The sequence below is a fragment of the Delphinus delphis genome, chromosome 13 (assembly GCF_949987515.2).
Source record: "Delphinus delphis chromosome 13, mDelDel1.2, whole genome shotgun sequence".
In the NCBI taxonomy this organism is placed as follows: Eukaryota; Metazoa; Chordata; class Mammalia; order Artiodactyla; family Delphinidae; genus Delphinus; species Delphinus delphis.
This window is the reverse complement of record NC_082695.1, coordinates 76,843,096-76,854,941: the sequence shown is the minus strand read 5'-3', so window position 1 is coordinate 76,854,941 and position 11,846 is coordinate 76,843,096. Positions and strand designations below refer to the sequence as shown.

The window sequence follows — 11,846 nt, the reverse complement described above, 5'->3', positions numbered from 1 at the left end:
CCGGCCGCGGGCCTGCGCGCCATGAGTCCCCGGCGGGGCGCGCCACTCCCGGGCCGGCCGCGGCTCCTTTAACCCGGCAAGGGGAACGGGGCGGAGGGCGCGGAGGGGGCGGAGGGGGCGGCGGGGCGGCACCGAGGAGGGCTCTTTCTTTCTTCTTTTTTTGAATGAACCGTGTGACGTACGAACAGGAAACCAGTCGGTTCGAGAGGAGAATGAAGAGGCCAGGCCCCCCCGCGCCGCGCCCGCCCCCTTCCTCCTCGCGCCCGCCCCCGCCCCCGCCCGCCGCGCTCCCGCCCGTCGCTCTCGGTTTCCCCGCCGAGCCGCCGCCGCCGCCGCAGCCGCCAGCGAAGGTGCCGGGCGCCGGGCCCTCCCCGCCGGCGCGGCCGTCATCGCCCGGAGCGGGTGCGCGGCGGGAGCGCGGGGGAGGCGGGCGCCGCCAGCGCCGCCAGCGCCGCCGCGCAGGACAGGAGGAGGAGAAAGGGTGCGCAGCCCGGAGGCGGGGTGCGCCGGTGGGGTGCAGCGGAAGAGGGGGTCCAGGGGGGAGAACTTCGTAGCAGTCATCCTTTTTAGGAAAAGAGGGAAAAAATAAAGCCCTCCCCCACCACGTCCTTCTCCCCAGCCCTCGCCGCACCACACACAGCGCGGGCTTCTCGCGCTCGGCACCGGCGGGCCGGGCGCGTCCAGCCTTCATTTATCAAGCAGCTTTTCGGAAAATGCATTCGCTGTTCGGAGTTTAATCAGAGGAGGATTCCTGCCCCCGTCCCCGGCTCGTCCACCGGCCCCCGGTCCCTGTCTCTCTCCTGTGGAGGCGTGAAGCGGTCCCGCGGACAGAGATCCATGTCTGTGCCCGCGCGTGTGTGTGCGCGTGTAAATTGCCGAGAGGGGGAAAATCACAGGACTTCTGCAAATACTGGACTGAAAATTGTAATTCATCTGCCGCCGCCGCTGCCTTTCTTTGCTCGTGCTCTTGAGATCTCCGGTTGGGATTCCTACGGATTGACATTTCTGTGAAGAAGTCTGGGAATCAAACTGGAAATTCTCCTAATTTTTACACCCTCCGCCCCCAACTCCTGATTCATTTGGAAGTTTCACAGCAGCTATCACTGGAGAGTTCTGAAGATTGATGGAATCTTTGCCTTATGCATTTGTTTTCACAGAAAAGGAAACTTGACAGAGGATCATGCTGTCCTGAAAAAATACAAGTAAGTTCTTTGCACAGGAAATGGGTTTCATGTAACTTTCAGTGGAAACAGTTGAGATTTTAACTTTAAGTGCATTTGAGTAAGTTTAATTTCCAGGCAGTTTATTGTATTATTTTCAGCTGTGTAACTTGTAGTGTGTGTGCCCTGCTTTCACCCACTGTATAAAGGGAAATGCACCTGATTTTGACTGATTAGTTTTTTTAACCTTTCAGCATCACGGAGGAAGTAGACTGATATTAACAATAATTAATAATGTGCCTCATGAAATAAAGATCCGAAAGGAATTTAAATAAAAATTTCCTGCATCTCATGCCAAGAGGGAAACACCAGAATCAAGTGTTCCGCATGACTGAAGACACCCCCTCATCCAAGAATGCAAAGCGCATCCAATAAAATAGCTGGATTATAACTATTCTTCTCTCGTGCGGGGCCGTGGGGCGGGAAGCGGGGGCGAGAGGTGCTGTTGGTACCCGGCTGCTTTTCCGTGGGGGAAGGATGGCGCACGCTGGGAGAACAGGGTATGATAACCGGGAGATAGTGATGAAGTACATCCACTATAAGCTGTCGCAGAGGGGCTACGAGTGGGATGCCGGAGTCGCGGGCGCCACGTCCCCGGGGGCCGCCCCCGCGCCGGGCATCTTCTCCTCCCAGCCTGGGAGCACCCCAGTGCCATCCAGGACCTCCCCGCCGCCGCCCCAGACCGCTCCCGCCGCCCCCGCCGGGGGGCCTGCGCTCAGCCCCGTGCCACCTGTGGTCCACCTGACCCTGCGCCAGGCCGGTGATGATTTTTCTCGTCGCTACCGCCGCGACTTCGCCGAGATGTCCAGCCAGCTGCACCTGACGCCCTTCACCGCGAGGGGACGCTTTGCCACGGTGGTGGAGGAGCTCTTCAGGGATGGAGTGAACTGGGGGAGGATCGTGGCCTTCTTTGAGTTCGGTGGGGTCATGTGTGTGGAGAGCGTCAACCGGGAGATGTCCCCCCTGGTGGACAACATCGCCCTGTGGATGACTGAGTACCTGAACCGACACCTGCACACCTGGATCCAGGATAACGGAGGCTGGGTAGGTGCATGTCTGATTGAATGTGAGTCTGGGCTGGACCTCTCGGGTCTGTGATGCGGAGGTTGGAGTCTGGGTGGGCTACTGGGCCAAGGGAGACCGATGAGCCAATGAAATAATATCAGGGTTGTGGCCTCCCTCCCTCTTTCCCTGTACAGAGGTCTCCCTGCCAACCCAACTGTGATCATTGCTTCCCGGCAAAATTGTTTCCCTTGCTTGCCAGACATTGAGGTTCAAAGATCCAGCCTTTGCTGTTCAGTAGGATCTTGGGGTAAATGGCATCCCTTCAGGGTTTCTCAAACTGGGGGTCCAAGGATCCCCCTCATCACGGTACCTGGCCTGAGTAGCCTGTTGAAATGGGACATTTCAGGGACAACTCATAAACTAGATGCCAGGCTGGGCCCTGGCAATCCGCATCAGAAATAAGCTCCCCTGGGGGTTTCTTCTTTGTACTAAAATTTGAGAACCATCCAGTTGGAAGAGCAGACTCCCCCAGGGGACCAAGGGCATGCCTTTTCTGACTCACTTGGTAAGATCTACCCAAAGAGGAAAACCAGTGTAGCCCCTTTCCCTGGAACACCTGGATGTTTGTAAAGAGGTAAGCTGTGACAGAATTTGCGTTGGCTGCGTACCTTGTGTTCTATTTCTATAACTTGTGTGTGATTTTGAGGTTTACTGGAATTTTAGTATCTTCTACTTTTCACCACCTAGAATCCACGTGATTTGGTGGTCCCCTCTGCTGGCAAAACTTGCATCTAGAGTATCTATATAAAGTGTAGAAGAATTGATTCGTAGCTGTGGATTCTCATGCTCTGGCTTTAGTTGAAGTGATTGATGCCTGTATTTTTGAAGAACATCTGTGAACTGTTTTTTTTCTGGTACTGTTGTGCTAGATAGAGCCTCTATCATGTCGCCATAAAGTTCTTTTTGTGTGTGTGGTTCTTTGGGGGAGGGGTACAGATCCTAAGACTGAAGAAGTGTAATTGACATCTACACTTTATATCTGAAGTGATTAATTTGTGAAAAAGTGCAAGAGGAATTAATTCTTGTCTTTTAATCTGAAGAGCTGTCTTTGAAAAAGGATACAATTCGTGCTTCCTTTCACAGTCTCTAGGGAGAATTACTAATGTTACTATTTTATAGGACCTAACAGGAGCAAAAAGCTTAGAAGTCACTACAGGTGTATTCGATTTCAAGAAGCACATTACATACTTTACTACAGTTTACAAAGTGTGCTAATGGTAAGGGGCCAAAAAGAGAAAAGCCCAAGAAAAGTAGATGACTGACATGAACATCTGATCCTACTTGACCAAAGTTGACAAAATATTGATGCCACTGTTCAGTGTTTAAAAGTAAAACATCCCCATTTAATCTCTAAAATTTAAATGCTTTTTGTGAATTGTTTGTTTTTCAAGATCTCATATTATCAGATCTTTAGTAATTCTTGAAGAATTCAGTGAAGTGTGTAAAGAATAGTTTTGTTAAATGTTTGGTTAAGTAGGTGGTTTTATTTTTAACCACCATAACCAAAGAGGTAGGGACTTCCAGACGCCAAAAGGATCATTTTAAGACCAAAGTAGAACTAATATAACAGTTTGACTATTACATATTTTTGTGAAAATAATTTAAAAAATTTTCTTTCTAGTTGAAAGAAATCCATGGTGGTAACTGTCATGTGTCAAGTAATTTAATAAAAAGATGGGAAATGGAGACATATGTTTATGATAGAAATTAAGATATAATCTTGATCTTTATTGTCGAGTTGTGGTATATTAACATCTCATACAGTTGAATTTTCTTTTTAAGTGAAGGCTCACCTTTTCCTCCCTTCCAAATAGAGTTTTCTTAGTAGAGCCTATCTTTGTGGTCAACAGGTATCTGAGGTTGATAAATGCAGAGGCTACATTTTATGATGCCAAACCACAATGACGTACCGTAGAACATGATAAACTTTTTTTGGACAAAACCTCTTATAGTAAAAATAAATCATATAGAAGCACAAATAGCTGATGGTAAAATGTGTAGCTTTCAGGACAACCTATAGATGGATGACTAGGAAAGCAGAGGACTTTGGCAAAAAAAAAAAAAGTATATATCAGGAAATGCAATCATAAGTGTCCACTTTGGAATCATAAAAGTGGTAGTACTCGAGAGCCTGACGTGCTTCTCCTTTCAAAGGTGCATCATGAACCTACATTTTTATTTTGAGCGTTTGGCATACAGACAGATTTTCCTCCAAATTTGCACCAATCAGTGTTGCATCTCTAATAATATGTTGCGTCTTGCAGTGTAAAGGACTCAGTAAGGATGGTAAAATTTCAGAAGAGAGCTAGCACATTCTTTTAACGTTGGACAATGTTGTACTTGTACTGTTTACAGGGCTTGGTGGATCAGCTCATCTACTGAATCTATTCTTACGGGGGCTTTAGATTCTAAGTCACATTTTTTTTCTTTGCTGCTGCTACTTCTGAGGCCGAGGAAACACAGTTTGCATTCCATGTTCCATAACTTGGAGAAAGCAGGGCCTTGGATGATAGGTGTCTGAAAGATGGTCTAGAAGTCTACAAATTATATAAAGACTAAAGAAGAGTTGGCGGTGGAGTGGAGTATGGCTTTATTCCTAAGTCTGAATAAGGCTTCCAGAGGGAGGCAGTTCTAGATGTCTGAGACCCTGCCACTCCAAGTGTGGCTCAGGGACCAGCAGCCTGGGCGTCACCTGGGAGCTTCTTAGAGATGCAGAGTCTCAGGTCCCGCCCCAGAGCTTCTGAGTCAGAATCTGTGGTTCGCACGTCTACAGGTGTTTGTGTGCACGTGAGAGTTAGAGATGCTGGCTGCCCTCACCGACCATCGATTCTCGTGGACGCCTTTTAGGAAAAACGGCAATCTGGGATGGATGCTACAGTGTACCTTTCCAGTGGCCCCGTGGGTCCATAATATTACCTAGGATGCTGAATATTTCCCATGTGTCCGCTAGAGTGATCTGACCCTTGGAAGAAATAGACTGGAATGCAAGAGAGACAGGAGAGAAATTGTTATAAGCTCCATCCTCTCAAGAATGTTTTGCGTGGTAGCTATACAATTTGTGTTGGCATTACAGACCCCATGAAAGTAAGATAGCTTTTCTACTCCAGTTAAAGACAGGAAATTTAGCTCTTTTAATAGCTCTGTTTGGTATTGTTTGATCCCCTTGTAACACAGTTCAAATTCTGTAAATGAGTTTAGGGGCCCTGAGACCGCTTCATGACCAAGGGGCTCTTGCAAGCAGAGGGTTGAGATTTGGGGAAGTTGATGGTGAATGAACATTGATCGCGCCCTCTGAACTGAGAAATGTGACAACATTTCGCTTCATGTCTTAGGAGAGAGTGAGATGTTTGACAGCTGCAAGAATGACATGCCATAACGTGGATATTGGGTTCATTCTGTTGATGACATGGTGGTGCGACTTCTTTTGTGTGTTTGTCATTTGGTCTTTGTGGTTTAGGAAGACAGGAACTTACTTCTCCACATCCAGTAGAGGTTGGCTTCCTTTTTATTAGTTGGTCAGCAAGCAGTTTCTCTTCTCTGTACATAGTCCACATCCACCCAAACGTTTGATTAACTGGAAAGCAATACTCTTCTCAGGCCAGTGTACAAAATACATGAAAAAACATCAGTTTTCTAGTGGCTGAGTTTCAGCTGCTTATAGCTAATTTTGGCAACAAAATGATAGGATTAAAAATAGCCTGAAGATGATCCAGTCTTAAATAATATAGTTAATGATGAACTTTCCTTGGGAAAGTGCATCTCCCTGCCTGCTAAGAATCACATGACCCCTTTCAGTAATTTATTTTGTAGAGAAAGATACATTATTGCTCCTAGAGTTTGCAGTTATGTGCTGTTGAGCGATTGCTTTTGGGGACTTTCGTAAAATTTTATAGTTCACTCAGTTCTCTTTTCTGTTTTAGGGCCTTTGTTGCTGTTTAATGTTGGTGGAAAACATGGCTTTCTTCTGTGCATCCTGTTACTTTTAGCTGTGCTTTCTAGTGAGAACTGATTGATCTCTTTAGCAATCCTTGATTGAACCGGTACATTTCAGAATTGCTAAATGTTATTAGGCTACACAGCACACCAGGTAACAGAAAGCCACAGATTTTTTTTTTTTTTAAGCCAAACTCTTAAATAGTTTTTCTTTATCTCGACTCCCAGTCCTAGTCAGCTTTTTGGAGGATGATAAACCGACTCATAAAGCAGGTGTGCGGTGCTGTGTGTATTAATGGTGGTCTCTCCCACTCAGCACGTCCCCGCACCCATTTCTGAGGTCATCCATCGTGTCTTCGCCAAGACTTTAGCAAAGCAGTATTTCAGCAGAAGTGCATTTGTGCTGCAAAAACAACACTGTATTTGTAGTGTACAAGTAAAAAGGTTTTTTTTTTTTTTCCCACAGAGATATATCGTATTTGAGGTTCAATTCAAACAAAATCAGTGCTTGACGTTGAAACGTGGTTAACGATGAGAGTCAGCCAAGGACGGAGACAGTTATTCAACAAACATGACTGCAAGTCTTCTATGTGCCCGGCCCTGGGTTAGTTTGGGGGTCCAGGGAGGAAGGCTTTTCCCCTGCTCTGGATGCCCTCACAGACCAGGGCTGGAGATGTCGTTGTGAACTCAGTTGCCACACAGCCTGATAAAATGATTCTAAACTCTCAGATTTAGAGGGAAAAAGAAGAAACAAAACAAAACAAAACAAAACCCTAAGGATGTGTTATTTTGCATACACTTCAATCTTTGTCTGAAAAAGTTATTTCTAACCATATGGTTGTTCATGTGTGCATTAGGCCTGATTTAACTAGGAAGAGAAATATAGATGATTTAAAAAATACTGTGTTACACGGACGTACGCTTAAGAGAACTGAAAGGCAGGGGGAGTTCCCTTGGTAAACATTTACCCATTAGGTGCTCTTTCTACATATTATGAAGACTTAATAAACACTAGCCTGCAGTTTTTAAAGTATTTCGTTAATATTTCTTTTTTGGTAAAAGACACCCGAGACTCTGATGAGGTTGATTAGAATAGATTAATTTGACGAACTATCTTTCTTAAATCATTCTGACATGCAGACAAGTCCAAGTCGATTTGAACCAGAACAGGGGAGAGATTAAAACAAAACCTTTTGTTTTGGTTTGGTTTTAGGTTCTCGCACTGTTCTGTTTATTAAGAGGCTTCTCTTCCAAAACGCTACTTAGAGAAATTCCTAGTCCACTGAGACATTTGTGTTCCTGAAGAGCAGGTGTTTACCATCTAACATCTTTTATGCGTGGTCCTCTTTCTCTAAATGGAGGTTGTTAAACTTTTGAAGTTACGACAAAGCCATTTTCATTTCTAAAAGTATTTTCGTAGATTGCTGCGTGTTCTGATCTGTGCTTGATTTTGTAGTGCCAACACGATTTCTCTGCTCTTTATTTGCCAGACAAAAGATAAACCCAGCTGTCCTTCAGTGAGAATGATGACGGAATGATTGTTTCTCCAAAGCCGTGTGGGCTTTCTCGCCCGGGACCCTCCCCACTCCCGCCAACCTCCATCACTGACCCCTACCTGCCCATCACCCCACCACAGGGAGACCTTCAAGGGGTAGCTCCTTGTCACCTTGCAACATGTTAAGGGTGGGATTCACCTGAAGGAAAGAGCATTATGTCTAGATAACCAGCAAGAGGGGGCAGAAAAGGGGTCTGCCCAAGCTGGAATATTATAACCCTTACTCCAATCTTGCTAGAGGCAACCGGGCAAGGAAAAATTCTGTCATCAGATATGATGCTTTCCCTCCAGAGATCATAAATTCCAACACTGTGCAGGGAAAACATAGAATCTGCTGGAAGAGTTTGTACTAGCTCTGATCTCTGCAATGTGAGAGTAGAGTGAGGGTTATACTCTAGCCTTAGATAAAGTTTGACTAACTAAACAACTAAAATAGCTTATACTAAAGATTACTTCCCCAAACGCCCTCTTAAACACGTTAGAAAGAGAATCTCCCTGACATGCTGGCATGGCCATTGGTAGCAGTTACAAAAGCACTAAGGGCTACTTGGCTGATTTTCTTAGGCGATGGACCAGATTCTACGAGCAATTTCACTGGCATCAGTATTTCCATTCTGCTCCTTGTTTTGCCTTCAGAATTTCAGGGATGGAGCCATATCCCATTTTTAGTTAATAATTGGCTAATCAGCTCTCTGGAGCTTCAGCGTAATGAGTCAGAAGCTTATGACTGCCCCCACTCTCCTTCCTACTCTGTCTCCTGAAACTAGCCCAAGGACCCACTGTGTCAAGTGAAGCTTAAATTTTCCAAGGGAGATTTTACCATTGAGACCAATACATCTTTCTTGTGACAGTTCCAATGACTGTATTTCTCTATTTTTTAACTGTCTTTTCTTAAGCTGGGAAAGAATATGGAGAGTTTATGACTTCTAATGCTTGGAGCACCAAACAAGGCATGAATGTTGCAGGTTGGCTTTTCTTGACTTTTTCTAACTCTTCTACACAAATACTAAGATTTCTTCTGCTTTACAGTATGATGAATGTCATACCTATGTATTACCTTTGAAATTCAATTGCAGCCGAATATTCTACTGAGATGCATTAGAATTTTCAAAGGGAATATGGGACAAAAACTTAGTCTTCTTAGTTCAGTGCCTTCTTACAATTAGCATAGGAATAAAATTAATTACAAATTATATCATCATCTTTACATATTGATATTTTATCTCTTTGGAAAAAAAGAAAGTCTATAAAGGATGCCAGTTGGCACCTGTAAGTCTAAAATTTCAGGACTATCTCCTGTTTTCCTTTTTTTTTAACATCTTTATTGGAGTATAATTGCTTTACAATGGTGTGTTAGTTTCTGCTGTATAACAAAGTGAATCAGCTATACGTATACATATATCCCCATGTCCCCTCCCTCTTGTGTCTCCCTCCCACCCTCCCTATCCCACCCCTCTAGGTGGTCACAAAGCACCGAGCTGACCTCCTTGTGCTATGCAGCTGCATTCTACTAGCTAGCTATTTTACATTTGGTAGTGTATATATGTCCATGCCACTCTCTCACTTTGTCCTAGCTTACCCTTCCCACTCCCTGTGTCCTCAAGTCCATTCTCTACGTCTGCGTCTTTATTCCTGTCCTGCCCCTAGGCTCCTCAGAACCTTTTTTTTTTTTTTTTTAGATTCCATATATATGCGTTAGCATATGGTATTTGTTTTTCTCTTTCTGACTTACTTCACTCTGTATGACAGACTCTAGGTACATCCACCTCACTACAGATAACTCAATTTCATTTCATTTTACGGCTGAGTAATATTCCATTGTATATAGGTGCCACATCTTCTTTATCCATTCATCTGTCGATGGACACTTAGGTTGCTTCCATGTCCCGGCTATTGTAAACAGAACTGCAATGAACATTGTGGTACATGACTCTTTTTGAATTATGGTTTTCTCAGGGTATATGCCCAGTAGTGGCATTGCGGGGTCCTATGGTAGTTCTATATTTAGTTTTTTTTTTTTTTTTTTTTTTTGCGGTACGCAGGCCTCTCACTGCGTGGCCTCTCCCGTTGCAGAGCACAGGCTCCGGACGCGCAGGCTCAGGGGCCATGGCTCACGGGCCCAGCCGCTCTGCGGCATGTAGGATCTTCCCAGACCGGGGAACGAGCCACACATCCCCTGCATCGGCAGGCGGACTCTCAACCACTGCGCCACCAGGGAAGCCCTATTTTTAGTTTTTTAAGGAACCTCCATACTGTTCTCCATAGGGGCTGTATCAAGTTACATTCCCACCAACAGTGCAAGAGGGTTCCCTTTTCTCCGCACCCTCTCCAGCATTTATTGTTTGTAGATATTTTGATGATGGCCATTCTGACTGGTGTGAGGTGATACCTTATTGTAGATTTGATTTGCATTTCTCTAATGATTAGTGATGTTGAGCATCTCTTCATGTGTTTGTTGGCAATCTGGATATCTTTGGAGAAATGTCTATTTAGGTCTTCTGCCCATTTTGGGATTGGGTTGTTTGTTTTTTTGATATTCAGGTGCATGAGCTGCTTGTAAATGTTGGAGATTAATCCTTTGTCAGTTGCTTCATTTGCAAATATTTTCTCCCATTCTGAGGGTTGTCTTTTCATCTTATTTATGGTTTCCTTTCCTGTGCAAAAGGTTTTAAGTTTCATTAGGTCCTATTTGTTTATTTTTGTTTTTATTTCCATTTCTTTAGGAGGTGGGTCAAAAAGGATCTTGCTGTGATTTATGTCATAGAGTATTCTGCCTGTGTTTTGCTCTAAGAGTTTTGTAGTGTCTGGCCTTACATTTAGGTCTTTAATCCATTTTGAGTTTATTTTTGGGTGTGGTGTTAGGGAGTGTTCTAATTTCATTCTTTTACATGTAGCTGTCCAGTTTTCCCAGCACCACTTGTTGAAGAGGCTGTCTTTTCACTATTGTATATTCTTGCATCCCTTATCAAAGATAAGGTGACCATATGTGCGTGGGTTTATCTCTGGGCTTTCTATCCTGTTCCATTATTCTATATTTCTGTTTTTGTGCCAGTACCATACTGTTTTGATTACTGTAGCTTTTTAGTATAGTCTGAAGTCAAGGAGCCTGATTCCTCCAGCTCTGTTTTCCTTTCTCAAGCTTGCTTTGGCTATTCGGGGTCTTTTGTGTTTCCATACAAATTGTGACATTTTTTGTTCTAGTTCTGTGAAAAATGCCAGTGGTAGTTTGATAGGGATTGCATGGAATCTGTAGATTGCTTTGGGTATTATAGTCATTTTCACAATATTGATTCTTCCAATCCAAGAACATGGTATATCTCTCCGTCTGTTTGTATCATCTTTAATTTCTTTCATCAGTGTCTTATAATTTTTTGCATTCAAGCCTTTTGTCTCCTTAGGTAGGTTTATTCCTGGATATTTTATTCTTTTTGTTGCAGTGGTAAATGGGAGTGTTCCCTTAATTTCTCTTTCAGATTTTTCATCATTAGTGTATAGGAATGCAAGAGATTTCTGTGCATTAATTTTGTCTCCTGCTACTTTACCACATTCATTGATTAGCTCTAGTGCTTTTCTGGTAGCATCGTTAGGATTCTCTATGTATAGTATCATGTCATCTGCAAACAGTGACAGCTTTACTTCTTTTCCAATTTGGATTCCTTTTATTTATTTTTCGTCTCTGATTGCTGTGGCTAAAACTTCCAAAACTATGTTGAATAATAACGGTGAGAGTGGACAGCCTTGTCTTGTTCCTGATCTTAGAGGGAATGGTATCAGTTTTTCACCATTGAGAACGATGTTGGCTGTGGATTTGTCATATATGGCCTTTACTATATTCAGGTAAGTTCCCTCTGTGCCTACTTTCTGGAGGGTTTCTATCATAAATGGATGTTGAATTTTGTCAAAAGCTTTCTCTGCATCTCTTGAGATGATCATATGGTTTTTCTCCTTTAATTTGTTAATATGGTGTATCATGTTGATTGATTTTCATATATTAAAGAACCCTTGTATTCCTGGGATAAACCCCACTTGATCATGGTGTATGATCCTTTTAATATGCTGTTGGGTTCTGTTTG

At 44.0% G+C, this 11,846-nt stretch overlaps 1 protein-coding gene across 2 annotated transcripts in view; it reads left to right on the top strand.

The window, feature by feature from the left end:
- The first annotated feature begins 575 nt into the window (after positions 1–575).
- BCL2 (BCL2 apoptosis regulator) overlaps positions 576–11,846 on the top strand; it is a 177,940-nt gene continuing 166,669 nt past the window's right edge. The window contains exons 1-2 of one of the 2 annotated variants that reach the window (XM_060029177.1): positions 576–1,202; positions 1,415–2,264. In XM_060029177.1, the coding sequence (XP_059885160.1) occupies positions 1,698–2,264 (567 nt within the window). In that variant the 5' untranslated portion in view covers positions 576–1,202; positions 1,415–1,697. The remainder of the gene's footprint in view (positions 1,203–1,414; positions 2,265–11,846) is intronic. The other variant, XM_060029178.1, reaches the window with a different exon arrangement.